Source organism: Diospyros lotus, chromosome 8 (assembly GCF_014633365.1).
Source record: "Diospyros lotus cultivar Yz01 chromosome 8, ASM1463336v1, whole genome shotgun sequence".
Lineage (NCBI taxonomy): Eukaryota > Viridiplantae > Streptophyta > Magnoliopsida > Ericales > Ebenaceae > Diospyros > Diospyros lotus.
The window spans coordinates 28,587,949-28,600,016 of NC_068345.1; the positions used below are offsets into that span (position 1 = coordinate 28,587,949).

The 12,068-nt window shown below is 38.1% G+C and overlaps 2 protein-coding genes across 2 annotated transcripts; both read left to right on the top strand.

Moving 5' to 3' along the window:
• Positions 1-1,266: 1,266 nt before the first annotated feature.
• On the top strand, positions 1,267-7,483 carry LOC127808949 (F-box protein At3g12350-like). The gene is made up of 2 exons (XM_052347700.1): positions 1,267-2,439; positions 6,896-7,483. The coding sequence occupies exons 1-2, from the start codon at positions 1,558-1,560 to the stop codon at positions 7,358-7,360; spliced, it is 1,347 nt and encodes a 448-aa protein (XP_052203660.1). The 5' UTR covers positions 1,267-1,557; the 3' UTR covers positions 7,361-7,483.
• Positions 7,484-7,627: 144 nt separating this feature from the next.
• Positions 7,628-8,796, top strand: LOC127808950 (uncharacterized). The gene is made up of 2 exons (XM_052347701.1): positions 7,628-7,872; positions 7,987-8,796. Exons 1-2 carry the CDS (start codon positions 7,761-7,763, stop codon positions 8,217-8,219), a joined length of 345 nt encoding a protein of 114 aa, XP_052203661.1. The 5' UTR covers positions 7,628-7,760; the 3' UTR covers positions 8,220-8,796.
• Positions 8,797-12,068: the final 3,272 nt, after the last annotated feature.

The following is a 12,068-nucleotide window of genomic DNA, read 5'->3' on the forward strand; positions in this document are numbered from 1 at the left end:
CATCTCAATTTTCTCTATTTCTAGTTGCATCATTTTAGATTTGGCGATATCTCCAATCTCTTATTCTTAGTTTTCTCTTTCTATTCGATTATGTCTTCTTAATTTCCTTTATTTTTTCGCTCTCTTGATTTTAATGATGAGAAAGAATATGATTTTTCACAATCAGCTATGTATAAATTATGAGCACCTATAGCTTTGGCCTTTTCATTTTTCTTTTTATTTTTCAGATCCTTCTCATTTACTTTTAGTTGTTTCAGTTACCTGAGTAAAAATTTGTAACTTTGCTAAATAAAGTGATGAAGCTAAGTAGACGTCACCAAATAAAGAGAGAAGAGTTGAGAAGACATTGCTAAAGAAATAAAAGGAGCTAATGAAATGTTAGAGAGAGAAAAAAGATACTGGAGAAGGCTCGGAGATGCAATTGAAAAATGAGAAAGGTAGTTGAAGAGACGTTGTTAGACAGAGAAATGGAGTTAATAAGATGACAAAGAAAAAAGATGCACTAAAGAGAAAGGTATGGAGCTGAGGAGACGTTGAAAAACTATCATGTCAACGCATGTGGATATCACTTGTTAGTTAAGTGTTTAAATTAGTGATTTTGCATAGTTTAGAGACGTATTTAAAATTATAAAAGAAATTAAAATTTCACAAGAAAAAAACATAAAAGTTCAATAAGAAAAATATGCTTTTGACTAATATTATATATAGTCCATAATACATTAATAATATCATCATTTGCTACATCATCCACAAAAATAACATATGAAATGGTAAAATATCAAACAAAATATGTCACAAACAGTAATTTATATAATTTCATATATTTTTTATTAAAAGATATAAAATTTAAAATTTAGAAGGCATTTACCTTGACCAAATGGGTAGTTCATATCCTATTCATTGTCAATTGAGAATTCATCATCTTTATAAATTGCATTATCAAAATTTTCAAAATCAATAACAAGATCTAATTATTCCTCCTTAACCTAAAAATTGGTCAAGGTTGAAGAAATAAGCCGCTACATTTAAATGAAAGTGGATTCAATTTATTGGTAAAAATTTTAATATTTAAATTAATCACTATATTTAAAATTCAATAACATAATAGTGATATAATCAATACATAATAACGAGATATTTAATTATTGAAAAATCATTTGTTTATATAAATTTATTATTGAATCATTGAAGAGACAAGATTATGTCACGTCAGTAAATTGAATTTGATTATTAAATTAGCTTGGGAAGCCCGCGGCCGCGAGCTGGCACCGCCTTGCATTGCCCCAACCGAAATGTCAGAACAGAAGTAACCATTCCCCCCTCTGGTCTTTCTCAAGAATCTTTTCGCTTTCCAAATACTAAAATTTTTTCCCTCTTCCTTGTCTCAATCAATCTCCAGAACAGAGGCAACCATTCCCCCCTTCGGTCTTTCTCGAGAATCTTCTCGCTCTCCAAATACTAATTTTCCCTATTTCTTGTCTCGATCGATCTCCTTGTTTTGCTGAACCCTAAATCGATTAATTCAGCCAACCAGCGGCATACCCATTACCCGATTCTATGGCGAACCTCACGGCCGACGAACAAAGGATTTCGTTTTCTTTTTCCTTCTCCGATTTCCCCGAAGATGTTCAGTTCTCCGTCCTCTCGTTCCTCGCTCCGTCGGAGCTCGCCACCTTCGCCTGCACGTCGAAGCGCTTCCTCTCCCTCTGCCGCAGCGACGGCAAGCTCTGGTTCGCCCTCTGCCACCGCCGCTGGGGCTCCAGGACCCAGATCGCCAAATGGGGCCAGGGCAATGTCAACTACCGGCGGCTGTACAGAACCCTAAACGAGTACGAGAACTTGATTGGCTTCTGGCGCCGCAGCGGCCAGGGCAAGAACGCCGCCGGAGCCGCCTCGCCCACGCTCGTCTTTTTCGAATGGGGCCCCTCTTTCGTCGTGGGCTCTAGGGTTTTCCCGTCGAAGACTAGGACGTATCAGGTTGTAAAGACTCCGTTTCTCTGGCTGAGCGTCATGCCTGATGGTTCGCCCGTGAGTTTTCTCGATCCCGATTGTAGATCCGAATCGGCTGTTGACGTGGTTCAATCAAGTGAATTTAGTTTCCGAGAGAATGAATTGCTAGCGGTTAATGTTTATTTTATGGGTAAATGTCACTTAGTGGTCGAGGAAAATATTAACTTCGCCTACTCGAATTCTATGGAGGAAAAAAAATTTAGTTTCGTGGAGGAGAGTGGGTCCCCGGTGAGATTGCCTGACCCGTTGATGTCGGAGATTTATCAGTACTTTGCGAACCGGACGAGCCCGGGCGGGGACAGGGTGGCGAGGAGGCAGAGGAGGAGAGAAAAGGAGAAGCAGGGGAGAAGGAAGTGGGATCCTGAGCATTTTGTGAAGGTTATTAATTGGTCGCCGACGCCATCGAAACCTTTGCAGGGTTTGTGGAAGGTAGCTTCCTTGTTCTTCTGTTGATGCATTTTGTTAGATATTGGTGTGCTCCTTTATGCATTTTAATTTATACCTGTGGATTGTTCATGGAAGATGGTGTTGTTCTTCTTTTTGTTGCTACAGTTTTTTAGAAAGTCTGCTTTTTTATGTAATTTAGCGTGCACTTTTTTAGGTTTTACTAGAGATTATGAACTAACAAATTCATTTAGGTGATCCCATCTAGTGTGATTAAGGCCTGATATGTTCTTGTTGAGGGTTTACTGAAGGGGTGGCATTGCTGTTCTGTTTGTCTTGCTACCTCTCATTAGAAATTTGCGTGTTCTGTCATGCAGTTTAATTTATACCTGCAAGCAAATTACAATCTCACAGGCTACAAAACTCTCTTTTCTTTTTCCCCATATCGGGGTTCCCCCCCCCCCCCCCCCCCCCCCCCCCACGGGGCTGTTTTTTGATCTGTTATTGTCTTCACAATGCATTCTTTGAATCTTGTTTCTCTAGTTATTGGATATTGTAAGTTATTATATTTGCTCTTGTTGGTTTTATGCCTCACTTGCAGAGTCACAGCATAGAAACAGTAACAGAATTGCTTGGTCTTACTATTATTTAAGGCAGAATACTTATAAAGCCTGACAGTTTAACATGTTACTGATGTGCATGTGTTACTAGGGTTTGGACTGTGTAGGTTATCTCCAGTTGTGATGTAGTAGTTGGTCAAGTTTCTTCTTACCAAATGGAAAACATTAGCGAGACTTTTAATTGCACTCCTGCATTTTCAGAATAAACCTAACTTGCTCTTGATGATGTTTTAGCGAGGCTTGAGGATTAGCTTTGACTTTACTAATTGGCGAATTAGAAGTGGATTCTGCAGCCTGTATGTCTTGTACCTATGTGGGGAACTACTGTAATAAGTATAATTGCTGATAGTGTAAGTGTAATGGGCGAAAGTGTAAATTTGAATGCGGGAAGTGGTAACTGTCCAACTTCTCGTCGGGACCGAGTATGTAAGCTTGTCCCAAATTCATTGTGAAGCATTGAATACAATTTGAAATGTTTCTCATTCAATTTCCATATCTGATTCTCTCTCCCTCTCATTTCATTCTCAATTCTCCTCCCTCAATTCTCTAATTTCTTCCTTCCCTCCATCTCATGTCCCGCCTAATTCTCTCTACAAGGAAGAGAGAACTCTGTCAGATCTAAGGGAGTCGATACTGTACTAGAGTAGTTGATTAAGAAGTTGTTCCCCACTGAATTGGTTATATTTAGGGAAGGAGAAAGCAATGTTGACCACCTTTAGCAGTATTGACACTGGCACCGATGCAGAACTAAGAGGATGAACAGGAACAAACAAAAAACTTAATATCTCAACGCAATATTCAATTCAATAATCAAGGCTACCTAAGAATACATCTCAAAAAGATTTATGTAGATTATAAATCCTACCTAATTCGGAAACGTAACCAAAAATTAAAACCATTTCCTAATTAGAACACTAAACAATTGAAGTTAATCTTTCTAAAACTACTTGGGAAAGAAAAAAAACAAAGGAAGAGATAGAAAATGTTAAAGACAAATAAAAGAAATATACTAGTTTCTGTATTTGTCCGGAAAATTATTTCTGCTAAAAAATATTTGCCTTCTTGTCTTCCATCAGGCATATATCCCATGCTGCTTCACTTCATGAACCTTATCGCTGTTCCCTTCAGTTGCAGCATTTTTGTCCATAATTGTTAAATCGAGAGTCTAATCGAGAATCGAAATCCTTATTTTATGAATCGTGAATCGAGAATCGAATCGAATCGTAAGATTCGGTACACATTCTCAATTTCAACTATAAATAATATATATCCATAGAAAATAAATAATGTGTCCACCATGATCAATTCTTTTAAATATAAATAGATAAATAAACTTCTAAATATATTTGCTAAGTTTAAAATTATACCAAAAGGCAAAAGTATATTCATGTTGCCTTTAAATTCAAATTGCACCAAACCAAACCACTTTCAAAATAACAAGCTAGAAAGAAAAAAAAAAAACTACAACTATAAGGTTACTAATAAACTTCATTGTCCATAATCTTCACTAGTTATCAATCATCTTCATCTTCAAGTTCAAGAGCATCATCATCTTCATCATTTTCATCTGCTTCTTTGTTTTCAAAGATAGTCAAATCGAATGAATATTTGATTAAAGTGCACATGCAGACGAAGTCACTCGAATTGGATGAATCGGACGAATCGTGCTATTCATGCGATTCACGGTCGATTCGTCCGATCCATAGTTGATTCTAAGGGATTTTCGATTCATTCTATAAATTCGACTCGATTTCTATATGAATCGAGTCGAATCGTACGAGTCAAATCGTGAATCATACGATTATAAGAGATTTTAGATTCACCCTATAGATTCGACTCAATTTCTATATGAATCGAATCGAATCGAATCATACGATTTAAATCGTGAATCGTAAGATTCTAACAACAGTGTTTTTGTCATAAATCATAACAGTATTGCAATCCATCTGCACATTTACAATAAATACTAAGTTAACAGTGCAACATTATATAAACTAAAAAACTAACTACACGAGGTAATAGGAAAAAGATAGGGATTGCAGATGTAGTCCCAGACCTCAGAGACAACAGAAGGGGAAAAAAACAACACTAAATCAAGGGGATGAGAATGAGATCAATATCAGTGCGAGTGAGTGGCATTGAGAGATAGAGAGAGCTTCTGAGATTGATTGAGAGAGAAAGAGATATTGGTTGGTAGGGATGAGTAAGTGGATATATTTTAGGTTAACTAGCAGGGTGTGTAACAATTTAAATGGTAAAACATATTTTTTTTTAATTTTTAATTTTTAATTTTTATGAATTTTGTTTTTCAAGTATTATATATTTAAAATGGGTTGTTGTTAAAGACTCGCCTAGGTGCAAGGCGCTAGTTCGGAGCCTCACCTAGGTGGAGGCGAGGCGATTTCAGCGAGACCCTCGCCTTACACGATGAGGCGCTGGGGCAAGAGATGTGCCTCATGAAACCTAGGTTTTAATTAAAACTTGGGCAACCCAATTCGCTCCTCACTCCATCTTCCTCCCGACTCCAGCTGCGCCTGCATCCTCTCTTCCTCTCCTCTCTAACCTCCCATCTTCTCAGTTCCAGCATGTATTACAACATATTTACATTTCTTTAATATATAAATGTAAATAAGAAAGTACCCCCCATTTGGATTCAATAAAAATATCTTAAAAATCAAAATTCATAACAATAAGAAAATAGAATTTTGGTTTTAGTACAAACTTGAAATTAAGTGATTTTACCTCCCCCAAAATACATACATATTATTTCTTGAAAAATTAATTAAAAATCATTTTAATAGCAATGAATATTAGCTATTCAAATATCGGGATATAGTTTTTCAAAATAAAAACATTTTCTTATATGTCTCCTTATAATGCACTAATATTCCAGATATAGAAAAATAGCATTTTTCAAAATGAAAACATTTTCTTGATTGTGGACTTGTAGTGTTTATTGATTGTGGACTTGTAGTATTTTCAACTTTGATGTTGTTAGTTTAGAATTTGAAGATGATAAATCATGAATGATATGCATGTGTTATTATTGATAATTTGATAGTTGTTTATGATTTTACAAGTTTTTGAGTTTTTTTTTTTTTTTTCTAAAAGGTGCGCCTCGCTTCTCAAAGGTGCACCTCGTCTCGTGTGCCTTGCGCCTCAGGCTCAGGCTCCAGGACCCTTTGCGTCTCGATGCGCCTCTCGCCTTTCAAAACTATGTTAAATAGGTCATTTCAGGTTACACAGCTTAAATTGGTTAGATTTATACAGGTAACACGATTTGACTTGATTAACCTATTCGGTTAAAAAATTTGTGCTATTTTTGAGCTAGTGAAGTCAACTCAAACCTGTGACGAATAGTCCGTATTGGATTTGGGTGACCTGGTTTTGACATGAACCCATTTAAGGCTAACCCAAAACCACTTACTTTGTGTTGTGTTAAGAGTTCATGTGTACCTATTTGTCATCCTAATAGTTGGTTGACAATTTAAATATACAAAAAATTATTGTTTGTGTTTAACAATTTATACAAACTAATTATTTTATAGTAAACAAATTTGCTGCATATGCAGCAAAGAAAATAGGAGGGGAGAAGATCGGATCCAGGCCAAGGCCACGAGGTTATTTCTTGCATTTATGACATGAAAAGTAAATGGTCTGCCACCTCATTGAATGCTATAAAAGTTTAGGTTGAGCCGTGTTGGTCTCATTTACACGATATTTGACAAACTACATAAAATTGCTTGCTGAAAAATGCTCTCCTGTCTTTTGGCATCTCAGCTTTGTAATTTGTTTTTGATTTGTTACCTTACAGCTAGAAAAATGGCAGTGTGAAATGGCATTCTGTACGTTACACTCAGCAGATGCTTTTTCTCCTGCAGGGTATTTCTGATGACATGACTTTGGATTTCTATCTCGTAGCTTATGATGACATTGGTGGTATTACATGCCGGAGGGTTGGAGACTCATTCTCTATCTATTCCCCAGTATTCTGGACATCAAATACAACATTCATTGAGGCTCCATTTTCACCTGAAGAAGAATATCTATACGAGAACCACATACATCTCCAGCAAGTCGCGATAGCTGATACCATCCTAGGGCGACCTCCTTGTATGGACAGTCAAGTTGTCTCACACATTCTATATATTAACTCAAGCTATGATCTCGTTATTCCAGACCTTGTGGGAGCTACCATGAACCCTCGGCATGTGGAGGGTCGAATATGGCGGTATAGAGATGGGACATTTGGATTTGGGTTTCTTAGGAACAATCACATTACAGACCTGAAGCCTATTGCTCAAGATGGTTGTATTCTTGATACAATAGATATATGTAGCGGTTGATATGTGGTGTTTCATCTAATGTAGTTTGTACAGATCTAGCTTGCCAATAATGTTTGTGAATTGCTACTGTGTAATCATTAAAAGATACAATCTTAATATTAAGTAATTTAATCTATTCAATCACGATGCATCATCTCTGAGGCTCATTTATGTAGACAATCTCATGGTATCACCCAAAAACAACATATGAAGTGGTTCTCAGTAACTGGAGAAGTGAAGAAATCCATCTGCTTCATTGGCAGTGATGAAGTAATCCATGGCAGAGACAGCAGACACTGGGTACTAGGCAAGCACCATACTGGATGGAGATTGGGAAGACGATTGAAATGATTCATAAGCAGATCATGGCTCGGCACCAACGTCCTCCACTCTTGGTCTCCTTTATCAGTTGTAGGTGGTGATGCTTGCAGTAAAGCCGACCCTGATGTGCAATGTAGTTGGAGGGGCTGATCAGGCAACCTCTATGGCTGCATCTGAAACAGCTCTTGTGGTGGTATGGGCTTCCATTCACGGTAACCTTGTATCAACATCAACATCAACATCATTATTTACTAGCAAGCATATAGTTGAGTGGTTTCGTCTAAAATTGAACTGTCAGCTCATTATCTTGATTCTTACCTTTTCAGTTGGATGGAACATCCATCGGTTTATCTGGTTTCACAGCTTTTGGTGTCCCTGCAAGTCAAAGGGCATGAGATTAGATTCATCCGAAACTGATAGCCTTCTCCTTCTGGTACCACAAAGATCTCTCTACCTTAAAAGCTTTGTCCAGACTACCAGTTCTTTTGTAGAGTTGATCAAAATGTGGCCTGCAGCAGAGCACCACCCCATCAAAGGAATTGTAGTTGCCAAGCTATAGAAATTGTATAGAGTAATAGCTGAAAGGTCTTATTTGATATGGCAAAATCAGGAGGAGAGATCTAATTAAGTTGTACCTTAAGTGTGCCTTTGCAGTGATGGCATCGAAACAGGCTTTTTGGTAAATCCGCGGTTATCGGCAGTTAGCTTGTTGACGAGGTAGACAGTCTTGTCACAAGCCATGCATCTCAGGGTTGTTCCTGGAAATGCCGTTCTTGCAAGGGGCTTGACAAAACTCTCTCTCTCTCTCTCTCTCGTTCTGGGTTTCTTGGTGTGAGAAAGAAGCCAATGGCATGGAATCTGTGTCCTAGAGTGGAGGAGAAGATAATTAAGGAGAGGGTGAGATGGAGAAATGTGGAGGCCAGTGGTGGCCACTTTGAGACAAATCATTTTTATTGCTTTGGTAGGCCTGGAAGGACTTAATAAAGGAGGTATCTTCGCTAATTAATAGAGATGAATTATGGGGATGGATGGCTGCATGCTTGCATAAAGAGTCTTATATATAATTGTTGCTTGCAAATTAAGTCTTGGAAGCCCAGTTTGATAAATGAATGGTAGCATGTTGTTGCTAAGTTAAATTGGTGGCCAGCCTCCTAGGAACGATGGTGTTTTTTTACCTTCCATTATTTCCCTGTGCGTGCGTGTGCATGCATGTGTGACTTACATTCCATTCCATTCCATTCCACTGATGAATTTGTAAGGGCCATGGCCGGGCTTTACTACTAATGTTGCCATAAGATGCGGAATGGTTCAAAGAGCTATGCTATTCGGCCATACTCAGCACCACCCTCAGTGCCATCTCTCACCAAATTATAATTTTGCCCATAGCTAAAATAATTATTACACCCTCAATTTAAATACCCAAAATTGAGCCCTTTCTCTCGAACATTTGCGTTCATTCGACTCATTGCTACACGATCTCTCTCTCTCTCTCTCTTAACGCTTTTGCTCCGACCGTTTCTTTATTTTTATCTTTCGTTTGGTGGCGTCTCCAGCCACCTTGCTTGTTCCCATTTAGTCTCTGTTTCTCCCGACTGTGCGATGGCATATCAACTGTAAGAACCCATATTTTCATGAGGTTATCATGCAATTTAAGTAAGTTTAGAATATCGAAAAATTGGCTTGATAGCAGTTATAAGTACCAAATCGACTGTAAGGAATGTCCTAGAGTCGAGATATCTAAGGAAAATAATACGGCTTTGATGAGCATTTCGAGGCATGATTTATGGTATCAGAAGAAATTTGATCAGGAATGATTTTCTGTACAGCTAAAATGCAACTGTGATTCAGGCTAAAAAATCAAAATGTTATAGGGGACTTCCGGGAAGTCAACGAAGTCTTGAGGGGGTTCATATTCGGCATGTAGAGCAACCCTTCAGCGGTTTTAGGAAAAACCAAAAGGGTTTACGACCAAAATGAAGATTCAGATCTAAGTGCACTTTTTCGAAATTGTTAGAAGGAGGTCGAAACGGCATTATTTCCAAAACTTCGAGGGTCAAATGAGAAGGTTAGAATGCGAGGGTCACAACAGGAGTTTTGGAAAATTCAGGAGTCTTGTGAAAAGGACCAAAATGGTATTTCAAAAATTCAAGGGGTGAAAGTGTAATTTGCAAAAAAAGCATCCATGGCCGACCAACATTTCAATCGTCGAAATCGGCCACAAGGAACCCATGAGGGTTGGTCGGGGACGTCTTTGGGTCAAGTCTTGCCTGATAACAGCCACGAAGGTGGCTGAAAAATTGAGATTTTCGATTGGAAGTTCGATCATTTTTGTCAAGCTCTGGAAGTGAGATTTTTGGTCTGCTAGGGTCGATTCCAGGGGAGGTTGAGGCACTTAAGAGGTTGAATTGAGTGGCTAAGGGCATTTCATTGCTCAGATTTGCTTATAAATAGCGATGGGTGGCCAAGGGTTTCAAACAAATGGAGCTTCAAATTGCTCTCGATTTTGAACAAAACGAGGCTCGAAAATAAGTGACTTTTGTTACCCATGAGTAATAGATGCATTCTGGTAAGTTTGAAGCATTTTGGTGGCCGTTTGGCATGGTTTCGAAGATGGCCGGAGATGAGAGGTGGTCCGTGATGCCGAGACTTTGGTTGGCAAATATGAGGCCTTAACGTGCTTCTTTCGAGCCTAAGGATAGCCATTCGAATCAACTGAGGAGAAGATGATGGCATCAAGATCCATCATCACGGGTTAGCTGTCGCCAAGGAAGATGACCGGCGAGTGGCTGTACGCGCTAGTTTTCATGTGCAGCCACCTCCCCTACCGCGTGTGGGCGCATGGAAGGTGGAAAAAATTGGGAAAAAATCCTATAATTTCTAGAAAATTGTGTTCTCGAGGGTTGTACAAAAATATTTGATGTTTGCCTTCTCGATGTCTCGGTTTTCGCACCGATCAGCCTTATTTTGCGTGAAATCGAAGTAATAAGATAAGTTCAATAATTTTCTCTTGAAGTTCTTAGGTTATTATGATTTGCTGTGAAAAAAGATTAGATAAAATAGTTAAAGAGGTATTTATTTAGAATTTTAGAAGTAAAAATGGGAGAAAAATGAAGGAAAATGTGGAGAAATTACAGTATTGATATTTTTCGTGATAGATAAATATGTTTTATAGGATTGTTGTGTTAGAGGATTAGTGATTTGTTCAACTTTTGAGGTTTGACACAAAAATCGAGGTCGAGCACGCAAATTAAGGCGATGCGCATTTTTTGAGGTATCCCGAATCTCGTGCTAAAGGTAAGTGGTTCGATCCCAAAATCCGATTTTATGTAAATAATTTTGACATGTTGTTATGCCTTGATGTGAGTATGTCATGTAGATTGCATTTACATGTATTGATGATGAAATATGCATATGAGCATGATAAGATTCACGGTCATACATTGCATGGGTTTGAGATTAGGTACTTGCACTGTTGCTTTGCCAAGGGTGCACCCATACACCTCGGTTTGACAGGGAGACTGTAAAAATGACAGGTAATCTTAAGGTGCAGTCGACCCAAATAGAGAGTTATGATGTTATGTGAATTGCATACATTCATGAGCATTAAATGTTGTGTTCCCTTACTTAGATGATTCATTATCTAACTTGGGCTTTGCCTTTAGAATATTCAAACGTTCCAGATTGAGATTGTAGCAGAAACGAGGATGAATGAGGCATGAAATGGCACTTAGCAAAGTGCATGATGAGTTGTATGATGAGTTGAATGTATGTTATGTAGCCCATGTAGTGAAGTTCTGCTACTTTGAATTCTGAACGTTTTGAGAAATGATGATGTATGACCTTAATTATGGTTAATGAAGATGTAAGAATTGATTTATGATTAATGTTAAGATGTTATGTTCGATTCTAGCGTTTGCATTTGATGTTTATGACAATTCTCTTTCAAGATAGATGTATGAAAATTTTGGGATGAATATAAGGAATGATATGGTTTAGCAATAGTTTTAAGATAAAAATTTATTATCCTAGAATTGTCCTAAATTATAACACACCCGAGAAAGTGGGGTGTTACATTAGCCATAACGAGCCGAAGGAACTTCGGTAGTCTCTCTCGCCTTCTATCTCTCGCTTTCGATTCCGTCTCCATTGACCTCGATCTACAAGGAGATAAGTCATTTAGTTTTATCAACTATGATTTTTAGCACACAACGATGATATATACGTATATACACAATATTTTGGTTTGGCTGAAAGCTTTAAACTTAGATTTTTGTAGATTCGTCTGTTGGATGTTGGGGGTTTTTGGCTATGTGGTCAACAGGGATAAGGGTGTCAGGTGGTTGCCTCTGATTGCTAGAAGCCACCGGCCACAGTGGCCGGTGGCTATTGGCAATGGGTTTTAAAATTA

Bases quoted from the DNA above. Each gene is read 5' to 3' on its own strand.
- LOC127808949 (XM_052347700.1), top strand. From the start codon at position 1,558: ATGGCGAACCTCACGGCCGACGAACAAAGGATTTCGTTTTCTTTTTCC. The intron at 2,440-6,895 runs GTAGCTTCCTTG...TTTCTCCTGCAG, and splicing joins CTTTGCAGGGTTTGTGGAAG to GGTATTTCTGATGACATGAC.
- LOC127808950 (XM_052347701.1), top strand. From the start codon at position 7,761: ATGCTTGCAGTAAAGCCGACCCTGATGTGCAATGTAGTTGGAGGGGCT. The intron at 7,873-7,986 runs GTAACCTTGTAT...TTACCTTTTCAG, and splicing joins GGTATGGGCTTCCATTCACG to TTGGATGGAACATCCATCGG.